The 23,155-nt window shown below is 37.5% G+C and overlaps 1 protein-coding gene across 2 annotated transcripts in view; it reads left to right on the top strand.

Annotated features, from left to right (window-relative positions):
- LOC131687088 (serine/threonine-protein kinase 32A) overlaps nt 1-23,155 on the top strand; it is a 279,046-nt gene that overhangs the window by 164,314 nt on the left and 91,577 nt on the right. For both annotated transcript variants that reach the window (XM_058971135.1, XM_058971130.1), the window contains exons 5-6: nt 5,168-5,238; nt 5,429-5,517. In XM_058971135.1, coding sequence (XP_058827118.1) covers nt 5,168-5,238; nt 5,429-5,517 — 160 coding nt within the window. The remainder of the gene's footprint in view (nt 1-5,167; nt 5,239-5,428; nt 5,518-23,155) is intronic.

Below are 23,155 nucleotides of genomic sequence, written 5' to 3'. Positions count from 1 at the left end.
AGTCAATAGTTCTGGACGTGTTCACTGCACATGGAGGTCCGCCAATGTGTTAAATTGACAATTTTTTCAACTTTTAATTAAACAACATACTGAACATAAAAGATTGAAAAATCATCACCCCGGTTTGCACAGAAGTTCTATTTTACTAACGAGGGCCAAATTAAACCGAAACTGTTTGTGGCAAATGTGGCAAAATAATGCAGAATCTAAATTGGGGTAAACCCCTGTATTTATGCATATAACCTAACTCAAATTAAGTCAATTTTTTGTGTTTCGGATTCTCCTCGTCAATATTTGGTCCTCGTTAGTAAAAAAGAACTTCTGTGCAAACCGGGACATCAGTCGTTTACCCTACGCATAAGTTATGTGTATTTTTGATCTAGTGTCTAGCTAGCGGCCCAGTCAGCCGTTAGCTACTGACGAGGAGAATCCGAAACACAAAAAATATGACTTAATTTGAGTTAGGTTATATGCACCTATGCATAAATACAGGGGTTTACCACAATTTAGATTCTGCATTATGGATTTTTGAGTTAGTTCAATAATCCTTGAGCTCCACGATCAAGGATGCTTAAATTCCAGGATCGAGTCCGGGATCAAGGATCGTTAAATTCCTTGAGTTCTAGGCATAAAATCTTGAGTTATGGGATCGAGGATCCTTCAGGATTGGAGAGCCTTAAGTTTCAGGATCAAGGATTCAAGACTCCATAAATTTCAGAATCAATGATCCAGGAACAAGAAGTTCTAAAAACACGATTTCATCAGCCCTAGGATCAAGAATCCTAGAATTCCAGGATCAGTGATCCTTGAATTCCAGGTTCTAGGACCCATAAATTTCAGAATCTTGGATTGCAGGATCAAGGACCCTTGAGTTCTAGAATGATGTTCCTTAAATACTTAGATCGTTGATCCTTGAGCTTCAGTATCAATGTTCCTCTAGTTCTAGGATTCAGGAGTAAGGAACCTTGCATTATTGGAACAAGAAATCTTAAGTATTGTAATTGAGGATCCTAAAATTTCAGGACTAGTGATGTTTTAAATCCAGGACCAAGAATTCTTGAGTTGCAGGATCAAGGATCCTTGAGTATAAGTATCATGTTCAAGGCTCAACGAACCTGGACTTCTTGGATCATCAATCATTGGTATTCCAGAATCAACGATCACCGGTATTCCAGGCTCAACGATAGTTGGTATTCCATGATCAAACGATCGTTGGTATTCCAGGATCAATGATCGTTGGTATTGCAGGATCAACGATCGTTGGTACTTGACGATCAACGATCGTAGGTATTTCAGGATCAACGACCGTATTCCAGGATCAACGATCGTCGGTATTTCAGGATCAACTATAGTTGGTATTGCAGGATCAACAATCGTTGGAATTTCAGGATCAACAATCGTTGGTATTCCAGGATCAACAATAGTTAGTATTGCAGGATCCAAAATCGTTGGTATTCCAGGATCAACGATCGTATTCCAGGATCAACGAACGTTGGTATTCAAGGATTAACGATAGTTGGTATTGCAGGATCAACAACCGTTGATATTCCAGGATCAACGATCGTAGATATTCCAGGATCAACGATCGTATTCCGGGATCAACGATCGTTAGTATTCCAAGATCCAAGTTGGTACTGCAGGATCAGCAAATCGTTGGTATTCCAGGAACCACGATCGTAGGTATTCCAGGATCAACGATCAGTGGTACTCCAGGATCAGCGATCATATTCCATGATCAACGATCGTTAGTCTTCCAGGATTAACGAACGTTGGTATTCCAGAATGAACGATCGTTATTCCAAGATCAACGATGGCTGGTATTCTTGGATCAACGATCGCTGGTATCCCAGGTTCAACGATCGTTGGTATTCCAGGACCAACGATCGTTGGTATTCCAGGATCAACGATCGTTGGGATTCCACGATCAACGGTCGTTGTTATTCCAGGATACACGATCGTAGGTATTCCAGAATCAACGATCATGGGCATTCCAAAATCAACGATCGTCAGGCTTCCAGAAACAACGATCATAAGTATTCCAGGATGAACGATCGTTGGTATTCAAGGATCAACGGTCGTTGGTATTCCAGGATCAACTATAGTTGATATTCTAGGATCAACGATCGTTGTTATTCCTGGATCAATGAAGGCTGGTATTCCAGGATAAACGATCGTTAGTATTCCAGGATCAACGATCGTTGGTATTCCAGTACAGTTGATATTCCAGGATCAAGGGTCGTTGGTATTCCAGGATAAACGATCGTTGTTATTCCAGGATAAACGATCGTAGGTATTCCAAAATCAACGATCGTCGGGCTTCCATAATCAGCGATCCTAGGTATTCTAGGATCAACGATCGTTATTCCCAAATCAACGATCGTTGGTATTCCAGGTTCAACGATCGTTGGTACCGCCGGATCAACGATCGTTAGTCTTCCAGGATCAACGATCGATGGTATTCCAAGATCAACGGTCGTTGGTATTCCAGGATCAACTGTAGTTGGTATTCCAATATCAACGCTCGCTGTATCCCAGGATTAACGAACGCTGGTATTTCAGAATCAACGATCGTTATTCCAAGATCAACGATGGCTGGTATTCTTGGATCAACGATCGTTGGTATTCCAAAATCAACGATCGCTGGTATTCCAGGATCAACGGTTGGTGGTATTCCAGGATCAACGACCGTTGGTATTCCAGGATCAATGATCGTTGGTACTCCAGGATTAACGATCGTTGTTATTCCAGGATAAACGATTGTAGGTATTCCAGGATCAACGATCGTAGGTATTCCAGGATTAACGATCGTTGGTATTCCAGAATCAACGATGGCTGGTATCCTTGGATTAACGATCCTTGGTATTCCAAGATCAACGGTCGTTGGAATTCCAGGATCAACTGTAGTTCGCATTCCACTATCAACGATCGTTGGTATTCCAGAATCAACGATTGGTAGTATTACAGGATCAACGACCGTTGGTATTCCAGGATCCTTAATTCGTCGAATCGATGGTCCTCGAGGTGCTGAATCAAGGATCCTTGAATTTCAGGATCAAGAATCCTTAAGTTCCAGAATCGAAGATCCTTGAAATCCAAGAACAAGGTTCCCCAAGGACCAAGGATACAAGTCCAATATCAAGCTTTCTTCATTTTCAGGATCAAGGATAAGCGAGTTCCAAGATTGATGATCCTGGAATTCAAAAATGATGGAATCCTGAATTCCAGCATCAAGGATTTTTGAGCTAGTATCCACAATCCTATAGTTCCAGAATCAAGGGTCCTAGAGGTTCAGGATCAAGGAACCTTGAGTTCCAGGACAGGGGTTTTTGAGTTCCAAGACTAAGAATTCTTCAGTTCTGGAATTAAATTCCAGGATAAAAATGCTTGAATTTCAGGAATCGTTGATTCCTGGAGTTTCACGTTCTTGATTTAGTTCCAAAATTAAGGTATCCTGATTTTCAGGATCAAGCATTCTAGTGTACCAAAATCAAAGCTCCATCAATTCTAGAATTTAAGATCGTTAAGTGCCAGAATCAACTGTTCCCGAGTTCCACAATCAACGATCCTCAGAATTCTTGGATCCCAAATACTTGGATGTGATTTGATTTTGAGGATCAATGATTCTGGAATTGTTGTATCAAGTATCCTCGAGTTCCAGGTTCAAGGATCCTTGGGTCCCAGGTAAGGTGAATCTTCGTATTCCAGAATCGGAGGATCGTTGACTATCAAAATCGAGTAAGCTCAGGATCAAGAATTGGAAATATAGGATCGATGATCCTGGAGGTCTAGGATCAAACATTCCAGACAAAGGATGTTTGCGTTCCAAGAGTCCGTCACTCTAGGAATGAGTACCAGGATCAACAATGCATGAGTTTCAGGACCAAGGAGTGCTATGAATAGCCTTGAGTTTCAGGATAAACATCGTGAGTTCCACGCTCAAGGATTCTTGATTTGCTGGATAGAGTTATTTTAAGTTCCAGGATAGGGAATCCTTGAATTACAGAAATTAGGATCCGGGGGTTACAGGAGCGGCTGAATCATCTAATTGGCGGTTTCACTTCAAATAGGGTTATTTTTATTCAACTAATTGAAAGGTAATGGAAATTCTTAACCTTGAATTTCAATTTTATATATTGTTTGAATCGATACAATTTATTTAATAGAATCAATAAAAATCATTAAAAAGATGATGACGTTGTATGCAAACAACTTTACACCATTCTTTTAATTAATTTTAGTCTACAATTCTACACAATTGGGGTTCTAATCAGGGTTGCCAATTACATAGTTCTCGAATAACTGATTAAAAAAAATTATTGGAATTAACAATGCTAGCCGATTGTAAGTGAAAGTAGTAGGGTTTATGATTTAAAGTATATGGCGACCGTGACTCGAGCTAGTAATTTTCGCAAGTTATTTATATGGACAATTTCCAATTAACAGAATCTGATTGTGTTATGTCCAAATTAGTAATTTTAAGTTTAAATAGAATTGTAAATAATATAGGTTTGTTCAATTCAAAAACCGTTTCTTGCTTAGTTGTCTAGTATTCTATGGGATTCTCTATATAAATACTTGAGTCATTTAAGTATAGAATTACCACTTCGAACATCTCATGCAACTGAAACGGATAAAAATTCCGGCTTATTTCAGTTAATAAGCAAACTTAAATGTGACAAACGACCTCACCTAAACTTCACCTTAAACCGGTTGCACCTGAATATAAGATAAATCCTGCCGTTATGGTGAGATTTAATCAAGTTCCAAGTACACTCTAACGGGTTGGGCTATTATGAATCCGGCAATTATTTCTATTTCAGCCGAAAACTGTTGACTAATCGGTTTAGAAATTAATTTAGATCAAATTTTCAATATTTGAATTGACTGCTTTGATCTCTACCCGGAATCAGCGAATTGTCGTCCGAATATTCCCATCAGCTCCCGTGACTAATTGCGTGCAATTGAAAACTGGTCAAACCGAAATACATTAGCAATATTATGTGGGTCTTCTAATCGAATGACAACACTGTCGATATGACAGCAACCGCATTCTACCCAGCCTACTCAACATTCCATTACGATTTCCATTCCACACACCAAACCCGGAACGCAATCCACCGAACAGAATTGATTTACGTATGCACCATTTATTTCCCCTCCCTTTCAGATGAAGAGGACCTGTTTATGGTGTGCGATCTGCTGGCCGGTGGAGATTTACGGTATCATCTAAACCACCAGGTAGGTGGTAATCATCATAATCTTCCCCTCCGGGACTCTGTAATCGGATCCCGATCCCGACAAGCTTCCCCGAAAAGGCGTATTCTAAATTTATATTTTGTTCATTATCTGTTTACTCTCTCTGACCCCGCGGCTGCATTCCAACTGCATTGCTGAACGTGGACACGGCGGCGTTGCATCCGGGTTCCAGGTGGAATTCTCGGAAGCCAGTGTTGCCTTATTAGTCTGCGAGATCGGTTCCGTGCTGGACTATTTGCAGAAACAGCGGGTCGTGCACAGGTGAGTTATTTACATTGTGGGGAGAGGGGGGCGTTATTTACAGTTGGTTGCCGAATTACACAATATGTATCTACTGCACACATCCGCTGCGTTGTATTCATGAGGTTGGCTTTATGTTTTGTTAGGAAACAAAACGGCACTTTCGTGAAATAATCATTCGTGAAGCGGCTGCTTTTACAGGCGTTGCAGGCGTACGGAGTTTTGTCTGTGTTTTTGAATTTGTTTTTCTCGGAAATCCTATTATTCCTAAATAAATTATTTTCGCAAGTTACCATTGCCAGAATATACCATCTCCATCAGCTCATAAGTAGGTTGTAGCAAAAATCAAGCGTAATATAATGTCAAACTCTCGCATTATTCCTATTGCTTCGAAGGCGTCGTGGAGGAGGAGGAGGAAAAGCAGTAGGAGAAAAAGTTGCCCACGAGTGTATTGTTTTGTCGGGTCCATTAATTTTCTGGTGGTTGCAATAAAAGCAGTCGTCCGCCAAAGGGAATCTGTTTATGATTTGGCATTCCGCGTCATTGTTTTTTTTTCCTTTTCGCCACCACACTTCGCCGTTGGCGTTATTATTGATAATGTTATTTTATTTATTGTTATTATTATTATCGCCGCTATTAAAAAAGGCAAACCATTGGTACTACATCCCGTGACGGAACTTGACCTTTCTTTTTGACAGACTTCGCAGCTCATTCATAAAGTACAGGACAATTTACAGGCTAGTGTTACGATCTTACTGGCACTAAGAATTCTTCCTGAACGGGAATCGAGCATACGTCGATAGGCTTGTGCAACAAGTTCCGAACCCTCTGATCCACCAGACCAGGGTTATTAATAACATTATCACTACTGTCGCACCACCACGCCATCTGTCATCACGCTCCGGGGCCTGTTTGTTTGCTTTGCACTCATTGTCTTCCTTCCTACTAGTAAGGGCGATAAGGGGAATGATGAGCATGTTATGCGTTTGATTATTGGTGCTATATTTTTTGTTTTTTGTTTTTTTGGTTTTCAAAAGTATTGCTCATTGTGGTTTTGAATAACAATGTACGCATTTCTGTATGAATTTAAAAAACGCCATTCTATTCTATTCTAACCCTTACACAGATAGTATTGAAAAGCATCCTGGAAAACACTGCAGTTATTCTTTAGTATTTTTTCTTGTCAACATTAATATTTGAAGCATATTATAATATGTCGCAAATAATAAAACGGCCAGGCCTACTGTGCAGAGTTGTGTTTGAAGATGTTTCAATATTATACGGCAATTGAATCATTCACTTAATGAACCAACGAGTCGTTTTGAAACTTGAATGAGGAAGAAACGAGGACAACCGTACCGATCGTTTCAGATTATAGGGGGTTAGGATAAAACGTTGGGAGTGACTTGGCTAAGAAGGTTAATATCACTCCTTTGGTCCTTTGGGATGGGACAGAGGTATTTACACCTTGCCCTGGCTAACGAGCCTAGGTTAAAGCGCCTTTACTCGCTCTGGGAATATTAGCAATAACTACATCATTCCTCAGAATCAGGAAGTCATTACAAATATTGTTATCTTCTGACTAGAGACACCAATCTGTATGAATTTAAAAACGCTAGTTCATAAACTGAGACTCCCTTTTTGAGCATATATAACGTACATACACTTCTGTCTCCTCTCACTCATCAGATTTACAACCAACTTCAGTAAAAAAAACCATTTCCTACTTATACGTGAGTTTCTTATCTGACCGAACAATTCAACCCATATTTCCGGAACTATAAGTTCGCTCCGTTCAAAATTCAGTTGCATTCTTTGGGATTTTATACCGATTTTCATTTAAAACTTCGTTCATACAAAACGGCTCAGTGATCTCCGACGAACCGGTGTAAGTTCTTTTTTTGAATATTTATTCCTGGAACTATAGATTTCAATAGATGTTTAACACTAGAGATATTAGGATCGTACCGGTGTATGTGGGATAATTCTGTATGGCCACATTCACTAACCTGTAACTCCGGAACCTAAAAGTCGGATCAGAATAACATTCAAAAGCGACCAATGGGAATTATTGCACCTTTCATTTAAAATCAGGTGTGTTCAAACCGGTCAAGAATTTGCTAAGAAATAGGTGGTATAACATTAACCTAGAAATTGAGCAAATTCCCTCGAACCATCAAGAGCCGGTCAATGCGGTCAAATCGGCTTTGATTAGTCATTGGAAATCTAGAGACCTGTAAATTCAAGTAATGTTTCACCAATTTTAGCATGTTTTGCATCATTTTGACATCATGTTGGCACCAGTTTACAAGCAAATTTGCCGTGTAACCTCATTCTTCAATTCGTAGCTGTAGAACCGAAACTCTGATTATTGAAAAATTCGGTAGCAGCTTACGGGAAAATTATACCGTTCGTTTGTATAGGCTGTTCGTATAGTTGTATAGTTCGTTTGTATAGGTTGTTCGTATAGGCTCATCCATCATTGAGATAATTGAGTGACATCATTTGACACACACACATACTCTAGGCATGAGGATTGCCACTGTCGGTAATTTTTAACACACGCATCCCGAGCAAATCCTCATGGGTTCAAACACCATGCACCCTTAAAAAGACTACGAATACAGTCTGTTTCAAATTTTACAACTACTAAAACGCCGTAACACAATCGAAAAAACAAATTGAAAATAGAATATATGAGAAAAATAAAGAAAAACAAAGAATTACAAAAAACAAAAACAGGAAAGGAAAAAAAAATACAAGAAAAAACTAAAGAAAAAATATAAAAAATCAAAAATAAAAATAGAGAAAATGTAAAGAAATCGAAAAGAAAAATCAGATGGTAAAAAATAATAAGGAAAAATAAAAATTTTAAAATAAAGAAGCATTTAACAATTTACAAAATAAAATGTTAAAAAAAACTAAGAAGAGAAAAAACAAAAATAAAAGTTAAGGAAAAAATACATAAAAATAACAAAAAAACAAAATAAAAATAAGAACAAAATAAACAAATGAAGAAGACTAAAGAAAATAAGCACAAATAAAGTAAAATACAATAAATGAAAAAATACAAGAAAATAACGATGAAAAATATTTTTAAAATAAAAGAAGTTGAACAAATAGAAAAAAAATAGAAATTATAAAATAGCGAAAAATAAAAATATTGCAGATTTAGAGGAGCTTCTCGTAGGCTTAAACACCATACAACCCCTTAAAAAGAATATGGTACGTTTCAAATTCCATAACCATGAAAACGGCGTGAAATAACCTCAACAACCCATGGTTGATCCCTCACTACAAACACGATCAAAAGACCATTTAACGGCGGTGAATCTGGGCCATAAGCATGGGGGTATTATGGAGTTTTCTTTTGCTGGGGATGGGCTTAACGTAGTTGGTTAAACAGTTGCGCCCTGTACGCAACACTCCTGGGTTCGTTTCCCAATCACGTACGATGGGTTGAAGATTTTTCTTAACAAAATTTTCTCGAACCGCAAAAAAACGCGAATGACCCTAATGCTAAAAACTCTATAGTCGAAACAAAAAAGAAAGATACGGAATTAAATATACAACATAGAGAAAAAAACAGTATAAGCACAGAAATAAAAAAGAAATAAATCTTAAAAATAAATAATAAAAGACTTTAGAAAAGATGAATAAACAAACAAATAAGCAAATGAATAGAACAGTGGGGAAAAATATAGAAAATATAGAAACAAAGAAAAATAAAAGGAAATCAAGAAACTAAAATAAAAAAAAATAAAGTGACATCCAATTTAAAAAAAATAATAAAGTTAAAACAATTAACAAGAAAAAATAGATATAAAAAAGCTCAAAATATGTATAAGAAAAGCAAATGAAAAAAAAAACTAAATGTGATATTAAAAAATAAACAAAATCGAAGGAAAAATCAAAATAAAGTTAAATGACAAACAAATACAAAAAAATAATGATACTTGAATAAAATATATAAGGATGAATAAAAAATGATTAAAAGTGAACAATGATTATAAAATTTCAATCCAGAGATTTTTTATTGTTTGATGGTTTTTTCTATTTTGATTTCCAATATTTTATTAAAGCATAAAAAATAAAAAGTTTGAAGAAGAAAATTAAAAAACAACTAAAAAAAGATTGGAAGCAACAAAAAAATAAGAAAATCATAAAAAAGAAAAAAAACACACAGAAAAATTAAATAAAGAAGCATTTTAAAAATTATTGAAAAAAATAAAATAGAACTAAACGAATCAAAGACAAAATAAAAAATACAAATTATCAAAAAAGAAGGAAATGGAAAAGGTTCAAAAATTAAGTTAAGAATATTAAATAAAAAAAGTTTTATTTTTTTTTGAAAAAAGCAAAAAAAAGAAAGCTAAAAGAATCAAAGAAAAAATAAATATACATACAAATTAACAAAATGAAAAAGGTTAAAAAATTAAGTTAAGAAATTAAAAAATATACATAGTGATAAAAGTTAAGACAAATAAATAAGAACTAATTAAATAAAAAGAAAGACAAAATATAAACAAACAATCACAAACAAACAAGGAAAAATAATATGAAATAACATAAAACAAAACAAAAGTTTGAAACATCAATGAAAATTAAAATTTCAAGAATTATTTGATGAATTATAACCAAATAACAAAAGTAAAGCTATTAAGAAAAATAGTAAAAACAAGTAAATAAAATTATTAAAACATGAACAAAAAAATTAAAGTGAAAAAAATAGGAAGAAAAAAATGAAAAAATACATAAAAAATAAAAAATTCGAAATAAAAAAATAAATCTAAGCCAAACATATAAAAATAAGGGAGGCAAACAATTACGAAAAATAAATGAAACAAAAAAAATCGAAGTTGAAAAATGGAATAGATAAATTAATGTAAGAAAACAAAAAAATAAAGAAAAGGCAAAGGAAACTGAAAAATAGCCAAATGAATAAAATGAAGAAAAATTAAAACAATATGTAAATGGAAAAAAATAATATAAAAAGTAAATAAAAAAGAAATGTTAACGATGTTAAAAACACAAAAATAAATAAAAAATATGAATTTCAAAGCAAAATTAAAATTGAGGAAAGATATTTTTTATATCCCAATTTTTTATTTCTTTTCATTTTATTAAACAAAGACAAAAAAGAAGTAAAATAAAGAAACAAAAAAGAATAAATAAAAAAATAAAAAGTAAAAGATGAGAAATATATAAAAAAAATAAAAATATAAATATAAAAAATATAAGCTAAGAAAAACAAAAACGTAAATGAAGAAAATATTTAAAAAAACGAAGCATGAAAAATAAAAAATAATATAAAATCAAAAAATAAAGAACATTTTTATTTTATTTTTTCTTATCTTCATTGCTTATATTTTTTGTCGTGACTACTACTTACCTTTCAGTATAAGGGGTCGTTTTCAAGATTTCGGAAGACTCGAGAGGAAGAGTTTTTAAATGTTAGTAACTTTCATGGAACTACACAATGCTTGCATTAATCAGTTGGAAAAGTACATACCAATTTTATGTGAAAATTTTGAAGTATGTATGACTTCCATAAACAAGGCAAAAACTGATTTTCAGAAAATCTTCCGAAAGCAGCAAGGAAAACCGAAATTTCCCACTCAATTTCAGATACAGTCGTGAATATGGAGCCACCTAAAAGACCTAATCGTGTAATATTTGTGCTCTATTCATCGTTCGCTAGTCGAGTGAAAAGCATGTTGATGCGTGGTCCAATGCGGAAGGAAGGCAAACTAAATTTTTGTGGTGCATGTATTTTTGATCCTCCATTCATTGTTTGCTAGTCGAATGAGAAGGACGTGTGAAGCAACTAATAGATTTCATTCGTTTTCGAGCTCTCCATCGAGACAGAGGTTGTTTTTTCTAGTCCGTAGTGCTGTGTGAGGCGATAAAGAATAGTTTTAATCCGCATTCAAGGTTATTTTGCCAGTTCGGTTCGGTCCTCAGTCTTTTGTTCGCGTGTGAGGATTAAACAATAGCCAGCTGTATAAGCTGGATCGGTTCGTCGTTGGACACCAGTTTAAAGCTAAGTGGTTTTTGTCTTTTGTAACACATTTATTGCTTTCTTCCGTCTGCGCGGGCGCTGACCCCGTGCGTTGACGTTTTCTATGGTTCCCTCTCCGGATGGTCAAATGGAAGTTGAATCGGGTTCAACTTCTAAGGCTCCCCCCCGGCCCAAATGCTATCCAGAACTCTCAACTGGTCCATTTGTGGTCTTCTTTCGGCCCAAGACTAAATCACTGAATCTTCTTCAGATTTCTAGAGACCTGACGGAACGGTTCTCGGCTGTGACCGAAATTTCAAAGGTCCGCTCGGACAAGATAAGGGTGTTGCTAGCCAACTCAAAGCAGGCAAACGATATTGCTTGCTGTGAGCACTTTACGCGGGATTATAACGTGTATATTCCGGCTGTAAGAGTACAATCCGAAGGCGTCGTAACCGATGAGAGTTTGACGTGCGAGGATCTGCTGAAGTACGGGGTTGGCCGATTCAGAGACCGCTTACTTCAGCCAGTTAAAATACTTGAGTGCAAACGTTTGCACTCAGTAGTAGTTGCGGGGGATGGTTCAAAAACGTACCCCCAATCAAACTCTTATCGGGTGACCTTCGCTGGTACCGCTTTGCCAAATTTCGTCCTCTTGCACAAGGTTCGTCTGCCTGTGCGTCTGTTTGTGCCGCGGGTCATGAATTGCACAAAGTGTAAACAACTGGGTCACACAGCCACCCATTGTAGCAACAAGGCCCGCTGTGGAAAATGCGAGGAGAATCATCTAGATGATTCGTGCAGTAAGCAAGCCGAAAAGTGTCCTTACTGTGCGGAGAGTCTGCATGATATCTCGGCATGTCCCGCGTACAAACTACGCGGGGATAAACTGAAACGTTCCCTTGCGGGACGATCCAAACATTCTTTCGCAGAAATGTTAAAGAATGCTACGCCACCATCCTCAGCAAACATCTATACTCACTTGCCTCCTGACGAGGGCGAGGCTGGTAACCCACAAGAGGGAACATCTACTAGGGTGCCTAGAATTTATAGGAAGAGGAGGAACATTTCCTCTCGTAAAGTTCCTTGTAAAGGCCAGAAGGTGTCCCTTGACGGGGCTCCGAAAGTCACATCTATTGGAAGTGTTGCAACCAAACCGAAGCAATTAGCTCCTGGTCTCGGAGGATTAATCTCAGAGAAGGAGTTCCCAGCACTTCCAGGAACATCAAAAATCCCAAGTGTTCCTTTGTTTCAGTTCGAGAGTAATCACAGCACTGGAATTATAAAACTCTCGGACATAGTGGACTGGATAATAAAAACTTTCAATATTACTGATCCTATTAAAAGTTTTTATTAGCTTTTCTCCCTACAGTGAGAACATTTTTGAAGCAGTTGACTGCTAAATGGCCCCTCCTCTCAGCGATTGTATCCTTCGATGGCTAACTCATCGAACGAGGTCACGGATTTGATCACTGTTCTACAGTGGAATTGCAGAAGTATCATCCCGAAAATCGATTCCTTCAAAATTTTAATAAATAATTTGAGTTGCGATGCATTTGCATTATGTGAAACTTGGTTAACTTCCGACATAGAACTCAACTTCCACGACTTTAATATTATTCGCCTGGATCGAGACACCCCCTATGGAGGAGTGCTTTTGGGGATCAAAAAGTGCTATTCCTTCTACAGAATTAACCTTCCCTCGATAACAGGTATTGAAGTTGTCGCTTGTCAAGTTACAATCAAAGGCAAAGGCCTTTGCATAGCTTCCATATATATTCCCCCCAACACCGCGGTTGGGCACCGACGGCTACAAGACATCTTAGAATCCCTGCCAGCACCGCGACTAGTTTTAGGAGACTTTAACTCTCACGGTACAGCATGGGGTTGCCTCTATGATGATAACCGGTCTTCCTTAATTCAGGATCTTTGCGATAACTTCAATTTGACAATTTTAAACACGGGTGAAATGACACGGATTCCTGCTCCTCCAGCGCGCCCGAGCGCCTTAGACTTGTCCCTTTGCTCAACATCGCTGCGGTTAAATTGCACGTGGAAGGTAATTCCTGATCCCCACGGCAGCGACCATCTGCCGATTGTAGTCTCAATCAATAACGGTTCAAGGCCATTGAAATCAATCAATATTTCGTATGACCTCACACGAAATATCGATTGGAAGAGCTATGCTGTCGCGATATCCGACAACATCGAATCTACCCAAGAACTTCCTCCGGAGGAAGAGTACAGCTTTTTGGCTGGCTTGATTCTCGACAGCGCGAATCAAGCTCAGACTAGGCCAGTACCCGGCGCGAACATACAAAAACGTTCTCCCAATCCCTGGTGGGATAAAGAGTGCTCAGACGTGTACGCAGAGAAGGCCGCCGCGTTTAAGACCTTCCGGAACGACGGGTTACCCGCCAGTTTTCGACAGTACGCGACGTTAGACAAGCGAATGAAGAGTTTGATGAAAGCCAAAAAACGCGATTATTGGCGCCGGTTCGTCGACGGATTAACGAGAGAAACATCGATGAGCACTCTTTGGGGAACAGCCCGACGTATGCGAAATCGAAACAGTACTAATGAGAGCGTGGAATATTCAAACCGTTGGATATTCGATTTCGCCAAGAAGGTTTGTCCGGATTCCGCCCCGGCACAGAAGATTTACCGCGCCGCGTCTCCTCACGATAGCGCGAACGAAACACCTTTTTCGATGGTGGAGTTCTCACTTGCTCTCTTGTCGTGTAACAATAAAGCTCCGGGGCCAGACAGAATCAAATTCAACTTGTTGAAGAATCTGCCTGACTCTGCCAAGAGACGCTTGTTGAACTTATTTAATAAGTTTCTCGAGGCTAACATTGTCCCACTCGATTGGAGACAAGTGAAGGTCATCGCCATCCAAAAACCAGGAAAACCAGCCTCCGACCACAATTCGTACCGTCCGATCGCAATGTTATCCTGTATCCGGAAGTTGTTCGAGAAAATGATCCTATCCCGCCTCGACAATTGGGTCGAAGCAAATGGCTTACTGTCAGATACACAATTTGGCTTTCGCAAAGGCAAAGGGACGAACGATTGTCTTGCGTTGCTCTCAACTGAAATTCAAATGGCCTATGCTAGCAAAGAGCAGATGGCATCAGTGTTCTATTTTTACCATTTTTTTGTTAACCATTTTTGTTAACGACCTATTGAGTTAATTTGTCCACAGTTTTTTCGGCATTTAATTAGCAAGGGACTGGAAGGTGAAGTATATTTTTCAATATTTAGAGCCATAGTACTCAAGGGAGAGCAAGGTGTTGAAAGGAGAAAGTTTAGAAAAGCGTGGAAGGATCATATATGCAAGCTTAGAGCTCACCGGCGACTTAACCCTTTGTCTGCTACCGTAGTGGTCAAGGTCTTTTGGCATTAGAAATGCGAATCACCTGAGTCTACGGCATGTCCGAACAAGCGTAAAGTAACTTGTTACTTCATGCTGTCGGAACCGACAAAAAGTTAAGTCACGGTAAACTTCCACACTAAGCATTTGCGACGTTGAAACTCATTGAATGAGCCAGTTTTGTTTGTTCCCTCACCAATTGCCTGCCTGAGTGATTTTATTTTATCGACTATTGTGACTGTCTCAGCGTGTGTGACAATATGGTCACATGTTCGCATTTCTAATGCCAAAAGACCTTGACCACTACGGTAGCAGACAAAGGGTTAAGTCGCCGGTGAGCTCTAAGCTTGCATATATGATCCTTCCACGCTTTTCTAAACTTTCTCCTTTCAACACCTTGCTCTCCCTTGAGTACTATGGCTCTAAATATTGAAAAATATACTTCACCTTCCAGTCCCTTGCTAATTAAATGCCGAAAAAACTGTGGACGCATCAGTGTTCCTAGATATTAAGGGGGCTTTTGATTCAGTTTCGATCAACATTCTTTCAGAGAAGCTGCACCAGCATGGTCTTTCAGCGACTTTAAACAACTTTTTACTAAACTTGTTGTCGGAAAAGCACATGCATTTTTCGCATGGTGACTTATCGACATCACGATTTAGCTACATGGGCCTTCTCCAGGGCTCATGTCTAAGCCCCCTTTTATACAATTTCTATGTCAACGACATTGATGAATGTCTTGACAATTCCTGCACGTTAAGGCAACTTGCAGACGATGGCGTGGTGTCTGTTACGGGACCCAAAGCTGTCGATCTACAAGGACCATTACAGAATACCCTGGACAATTTGTCTGCTTGGGCTATTAAGCTGGGTATCGAATTCTCCACGGAGAAAACTGAGCTAGTTGTATTTTCAAGGAAGCGTGAACCAGCACAACTACAGCTTCTATTAATGGGTCAAACTATCGCTCAGGTCTTCACAGTAAAATATCTAGGGGTCTGGTTCGACTCGAAAGGTACTTGGGGATGCCATATTCGGTATCTGAAACAGAAATGCCAACAAAGGATGAACTTTCTTCGTACAATAACCGGAACATGGTGGGGTGCCCACCCAGGAGACCTAATTAGGTTGTATCAAACAAAGATACTGTCGGTAATGGAATACGGATGCTTCTGCTTTCGCTCCGCCGCGAACATACATTTCATCAAACTCGAAAGAATTCAGTATCGTTGTTTGCGTATCGCCTTAGGGTGCATGCAGTCGACCCATACGATGAGTCTCGAAGTGCTGTCGGGCGTTCTCCCGTTGAAAAATCGATTTTGGGAACTCTCATATCGATTGCTCATTCGATGCGATATCTTGAACCCGGTCGTGATTGAAAATTTCGAAAGGCTTGTTGAGCTCAATTCTCAGACCCGTTTCATGTCCCTGTACTTTGACTACATGGCGCAGAATATTAACCCTTCTTCTTACAATCCCAACCGTGTGCATTTCATAAATACTTCTGAATCTACTGTTTTCTTCGACACATCCATGAAAGACGAGATTAGTGGAATTCCGGACCACATACGCCCACAAGTGGTTCCAAACATTTTTTATAATAAATTCCGAGAAGTCGACTGTTCTAAGATGTTTTATACTGACGGATCAAACCTCGAAGGATCCACTGGCTTCGGTATTTTCAATCAAAAGTTCACCGCCTCCTACAAACTCAGTGACCCTGCTTCAGTTTACGCCGCAGAACTAGCTGCCATTCAGTACACCCTTGGAGTCATTGAAACATTACCCGCAGACCATTACTTCATCGTTTCGGATAGCCTCAGTTCCATTGACGCTATTCGCTCGATGAAACAAGGCAAGCACTCCTCGTATTTTTTGGGGAAAATACGGGAGCTACTGAGTGCTTTATCTGACAACTCTTTCCAGATTACCTTGGTATGGGTCCCTTCTCATTGCTCCATTCCGGGCAATGAGAAGGCAGACTCCTTAGCTAAGGTGGGTGCCTTAGAAGGAGACGTTTACGAAAGACCAATTTGCTTCAGCGAATTTTTCAGTATTACTCATCAGAGAACCCTCGAAAGTTGGCAAACTTCGTGGAGCAGTGGAGAGCTGGGAAGGTGGCTACATTCGATAATCCCTAAGGTATCGACGAAACCTTGGTTCAAGGGGATGGATGTGGGTCGTGACTTCATTCGTGTGATGTCCCGACTCATGGCAAACCATTACACGCTGGATGCACATCTCCGGCGTATTGGGCTCGTGGATAGTGGTATCTGCGCTTGTGGCGACGGCTATCACGACATCGAGCACATTGTCTGGGCGTGCACCGAGTACAGTTCCGCTAGGTCTCGGCTAATGGATACCCTGCGGGCCCGAGGAAGACCAACCAACGTCCCGGTTCGAGATGTGCTGGCAAGCCGCGATGTTCTCTATATGTCCCTTATATACACCTTTGTGAAAACCATCAATATACAAGTCTAACTGTCCCTTGTTATCTCCTTATCATTCTCAGAACGCTCTTCCACCTGTATCAAACCATCTGTATCGAATGAGCCAACAAACACGGGACCTACGGCACGAACATAACACGCTTAACTCGAAATGTAGCCGATCCACATCTGAGCCGTACTACGAAATCGTCTGGAAAAACCCCTGCCATCTTGAGGAGGACCACCCGGCGTCCCAGTACATGATTCCCCTGATGAAGGCCACCCGAGTTTGTGATCCATCCGTTGATCTCACGATGCCTGAAACTGAAATAATTTTCTCTCCCAGCCATCTTTGTCTACCCTCCCTCCCCTGACTCTTATACCCAGAAGTAACACCCCTACCCCCCCCCCCCCAATATCATCACGAAGCATTTAGCTCTTCTTGTCTCTTCTAGTTTTAACTATTATATTATATAATCTCGTTGAAAATGCCCAACTCTACTACCTACAAAAATAACTATAATTACGAATCTTACAAAATTCAATCATGTCCTCTAGTTATTCCTAGTTTTAAGTTAGTCGTAAAAAATTGTCCGCCTTAGTTAAACATTATTTGCTCCAATAATCTCACTGATAAAAATGTCAAACCATATTGCCACAAAAACTAAATGACCCCCCTAATCTTACGAAAATAATATTATCCCCTTGTGTAGATATATAAGATAGCTATAAAATCGCATTAGTTTCATTTTAAAAAAAATCAATATGTAATCCCCTAGTTTTAAGCAATTTAAAATGTAAAACAAAACAAAATTGGCACCTTTAAGCTAACGCAACGTGCCTTATCAAATAAACGATTTGAATAAAAAAAAAACTAATAGATTTCAATTGGCAGCCACGTAGTTTTCATTATTTTATTTGATTTTTTAAATAAGGAAATATAAGCAAATTAAAAGATGAAGAAATTCTTCATTCTTAAAATTGAATTAAAAGTTAAAAGTGTAACAAAGCAAAAAAATATATAACAAGATCGAAACGAATATAAAAAATAAAGAAAAATAAAAGCAACAAAATGGAAAAATAAAACTAGATTCAAAAAATCTATCATGTAATGTTAAAAAAATATTAAAAAAAGAAAATAAGAAATAAGTATTTCAAAACCAAGAAAAATAAAGGAAACAAAATAGAAAAACAACTACCAAAAATATAAAATGAATATAAAATTAAAAAAAAAATTGGAAATTAAGTTAAAATGGAAAACAAAAACGCATAGATAAAAAATCAGGAACAATAAAATAACAGTATATAAAAAATAAAAGAACTAATGAAATAGACATAAAAAAAACTAAAAGGTAAGAAAACAAAATTAAAATGAATAACAAAATATTATTATAAAAAATAAATATAAAATATAAATATTATTTAAAATAATATAAATTATAATGTTGATTGGTGAAAAAAGTAAAGAAGAAACAACAAAACAAAATATATGAAAAAATAATAAATAGAGATAAACAGAAAGTGATAAAAGGAGAGCTCTTTAAAAAAATGTAATACAGAAAATTTTAAAAGCCCTGAAACATAAAAAATGAACGAAAGAAAAAAAAAACACACTACAAGGGAAAAAATAAAAGAATATAAAATAATAATAAAAGGAGTTAAAAGAGAAGCAAAAATAAGGAAAATGGAAAAAGAAAGAATAAAATATATCAAAAAATGAAATGTTAAAATGAAAAATAATAAAAAGTATGAATAAGAAAGGAATTAAAAAAAATAGAAATGATTTTATCAAAATGTTTAATTATAATCAAGGGATTAAATCATAGAAGTACAGATTAGAAAGATAACAAAAAAAATGTTAGAAAAATAAAAAGAGGTAAACTATTTAAAAATGGACAAAATTTGAATAAAATGAAAAAAAAACAAAATGATGCACATTCAGAAAAACCGAATAATGAAGAAAATTATTTTTTTAATGAACGAAAACTGGAATAAAATAAAAGAAATGGAATAAATAGATAAAATATAGATAAACACAGTGCACCAAAATGGTTGATCGGAAAAATAGCTAAAAGGTATAAAATGAAGCAATGAAAAGATATTTAAGATTTAAGAATTAGATAAAAAAATGTAGAAGTTCAGCGAATAAATTACGAGAAATTGTTTGAAATGGAAAAATGAGAGGGATGGAAAAAGGAAAATTAAAGTGAAAAGCGGAATAGATTCAAAAATGGAATAAGTTATACAAATAAGTAAAATAGAAAAGAAACAAGAAAATGAAAAAGACATAAATGCAAACTAAAATTTGAATAGTGTTAAAAAGATGGAACGAATGAAAGAATTGGAAAATGTTTAAAATATAGAGCAAAGGGATAATCAAGGTACATGGAAATGTAGAAAACAACGAAAAGAGCTGAAATTAGTGTAATAAAAAAGGTAAGACCATAAAAATGAAAAGAATATAGAGCTCCTTTCATTAAATGGAATTATATATGTGAATAAAAAGAAATATATTGATAAGTGAACATTTTGGAAAAAAAATCAAAAATATAAACAGAATAGAATGCATAAAAAGGAACAATATAAGATTTGAGAAAAGCAAAATGTGAAAAATTAAACAAAAAATCATGAGCAAGAACGAAAAAAAAATAGAAGCGTTTAAAATGTGTCATATAGACGCTTAAAATATGAAAAAATACATAAAAAATAAGATAGAAAAAATGAGGCAAAATGTGTCAACCTTTTTTTTCATATGAAGAGATGGCTTTTTGGTCACGGTTTTCATACGACAATATCTATATTTCGTCTAATACCAACGTTTCGAAGGTCTCCGCCTTCATCTGCAGGGCAAAAAACGGTAACAGTATTATCTTAGTCAAGTTATTTTGGACATTTAAACAGGAAACACAGAACGCAAATCTACAACAGAAGAACCCCGCGCACATCCCAAGCAGACTGAGTAATGATAATACTGTTACCGTTTTTTGTCCTGAAGATGAAGGCGTAGACCTTCGAAACGTTGGTATTAGACAAAATATAGATATTGTCGTATGAAAACCGTGACCAAAAAGCCATCTCTTCATATTAAAAACAAAGTGTTCGTCCTTCCTACCATCGTTTTTTTTCTCTAAAATACGTTCTTTTTCGTTAAGTTTTCCACATTGCGTCATCTTCCGTGAAAACTTTAGAAGGGGCATTGTTTGTATTCTAAATACCTTTGTACAAAATGTGTGCAAAGGTGATCTAGAATTATTGGAAAGATTAATGGCAGAGCCGTTATAATCGAAAGAAAGAGTAAATAAAAAGAGGCCCTCATTTGCACATAGAACCATTACTTTTTGAAATGCGAGAAATGGTTTTGTTTAAAAAATCTCAACGGAAATACTTATAAATTGTATAAGGCTCAATGAAAATGAAAGTCTTGAGCAGCTTACTTTTTTTCAATACTTATCTTTTAATGAGCAGTGTAACAGTGTAAGAGCATCTCAAGCATAGACTCATTATGCATCGCAGTAGCCACTGAAAAGCGTAATAAAAATGGCATAAAACCCTGTCTCAGCATACACGAAACGAAAGCACTCGACGGGTCGCCGAGTACCACAAAGTGTACACACAATCGCTACCGTCTGCGGTTTTCCCGCGTATTACAAACGGGGACAACGCTCGAACGATGTCCATGAACATCCGATCCGCTCACGCTCCGAAACTTACTTTATTTTGCACAACTATTTGCGGTTTTTGCATTCTACAATTACATGTCAACAACAACGGAGTGGAAAGCGGAAATATCTATAACCAACCACTATTATTATTACGCGTGGGTGGGAGAGGTGGTCGTGCGGGGGCTTCGGTCCGCCCCAAAAAGCACGCTGCTCTAAATGATGTGACAAAAGCGAGCTCGAAAGGAAGCATTATACTCATCATTATTATTATCATCATCATCATCAGCATCATCGGAAGCACCATCATTACAAAGAGCTGCCCCCATTGTTTCGTCTTAATTACTCTGCACTCTGGTTGCCGGTGGCCGGATGTGCTGACGGTGGCAGGCAGCAGAGAAGGTTTTTTTGTGTGTGTATTTTAATGAACAAACAACGGGATCCCGGTTCGGAAGCGAAGGCTCTCGGGTTTGCTTTCGTCGTACGTTGCGCGGGGGGGGGGGGGCGGAGTTGTCTGTCTGATGGATCTCGCGGAAAAAGTCTCCCGTGGTTGTTGCCGTGGAATTTCGAAGAAAGTTTAATAATCGTTTATGCATCGTTTGGTGTTTGTGTACCCAGCTGGAAATGGCAGCACTGGCACTGCTGAAAGGTCGGGTAAGGGGGATGTTTGACAGAGTGCTTGAAACGGAGCTTAAGTTGCGGTTATATTGATAATAGAAATAAAGATTACAATTGAAATTGTAGACACGTAGCAGTGCGGACGTTAAGGGTGTTTCGTGTCAAGATTTTGCTGTAAGTTAATTGATTGAACAGTTCATTTGTTTTCAGTTTCTCGACGCCGTTGAATTGTTTTTCCATTTCTAACACGAGTGATGTAGAAATGCCATTTCAAATTTGTTGATGTTCAATAAAATTTATAATCACGTGAAAAGTTTAAATAATTACTGTTCAAGATAATGACAGTACCGTTGCTATTGGTCTTTCACATTTATAAGCAATTAAAGCAGGAGAAGGTGCCTTTTCAAGCAAAAAATATTCGAGAGGAATCTCAGACTCTGTAAAGAACGTTTTAAAATAAATTTAAAGCTCGATTGATTTACCTTCTGAGAGTTTAAATTGCTATTATTTACCTCAAATAACAGCCAATGATTCAGTCAGCGTCGAAAATTATACAATTTCACATTATTCTTTTTAAAAGAAAATAAACACCTTATGACACTCTGCTTTACCAGAAAAGAATTAAATCTTTTCGCCAAGATATGCACATTTTTCTTCTTGCATTTTTAGCTGCAGAATTTGCTGACTAATCGCAAATTAGCTCCTTGATTAAAAACAAACACAACTTTAGACTAGGCTGACGCCAGCACTCGCCAACACTATACATTTTCATGACGCTAAAGCGGCCCTTACACATTCAATATTTTTGTCAATACTAGAGAGTATTGACAAAAGTATTGTACGTGTAATGGAATTTTTTTTATTGACGATGTGGATTTCAAACGGGACTGAAATATTGTAACAATATCGTCAATACTGGTATTGACAAAAATATTGAACGTGTAAGGCCCGCTTAATACACACTTCCCAAAGCGCCAGAACTCACCATCGCCTACTTCTCCAAACATCGAACGAACACCTCTCACTTTCTTGCTGCTCTACCGGCGCCATTCTTCGCTCACTATGCTATATTATGTGGTTTTCGTTTGAGGCGAAACTGAGTCAGTTCCTAACCCCAACTGCTGTCAAAATGTATGAACTGACAGCGGTTGGGGTTAGAACCTGACTCAGTTTCAGGTTCAAGCGAAATCGCCATTAGCGAGAGCGAAAATCGCTTGCAAAAGCGATCACGACCGAACATGTCGGTGCACGCTGAAATTATTTAAATTTCTTTTTATTCACGCAACACAAGGAATAACTTTGCGCATACTAAGCCTATATTGGAACACAACGCATTGATATTCACTTGAACGTAGAATCTTCTGTTTCCGACGGTTTCTGGAAGCCACTTTTATTCTTCACTGCACTGCTTAAAAACGCCGCCATCGCTGCCAAATGCTCCAATCGAAGAACAGATCCGCCAAGCGGTAAAAAGCATTTAAACTCGCGGTTTCAGAAGGAAAAGACACTCAAAATTTCACAAGACAGCCTTCCGAATCACGATTTGTGATATGATTCCCGCGGACAGAATATTCTATTT

This window comes from Topomyia yanbarensis, chromosome 1 (assembly GCF_030247195.1).
Source record: "Topomyia yanbarensis strain Yona2022 chromosome 1, ASM3024719v1, whole genome shotgun sequence".
Classification (NCBI taxonomy): Eukaryota; Metazoa; Arthropoda; class Insecta; order Diptera; family Culicidae; genus Topomyia; species Topomyia yanbarensis.
Note: the sequence above shows the minus strand (reverse complement) of the source record. Positions and strands in the feature narration are given on the sequence as shown.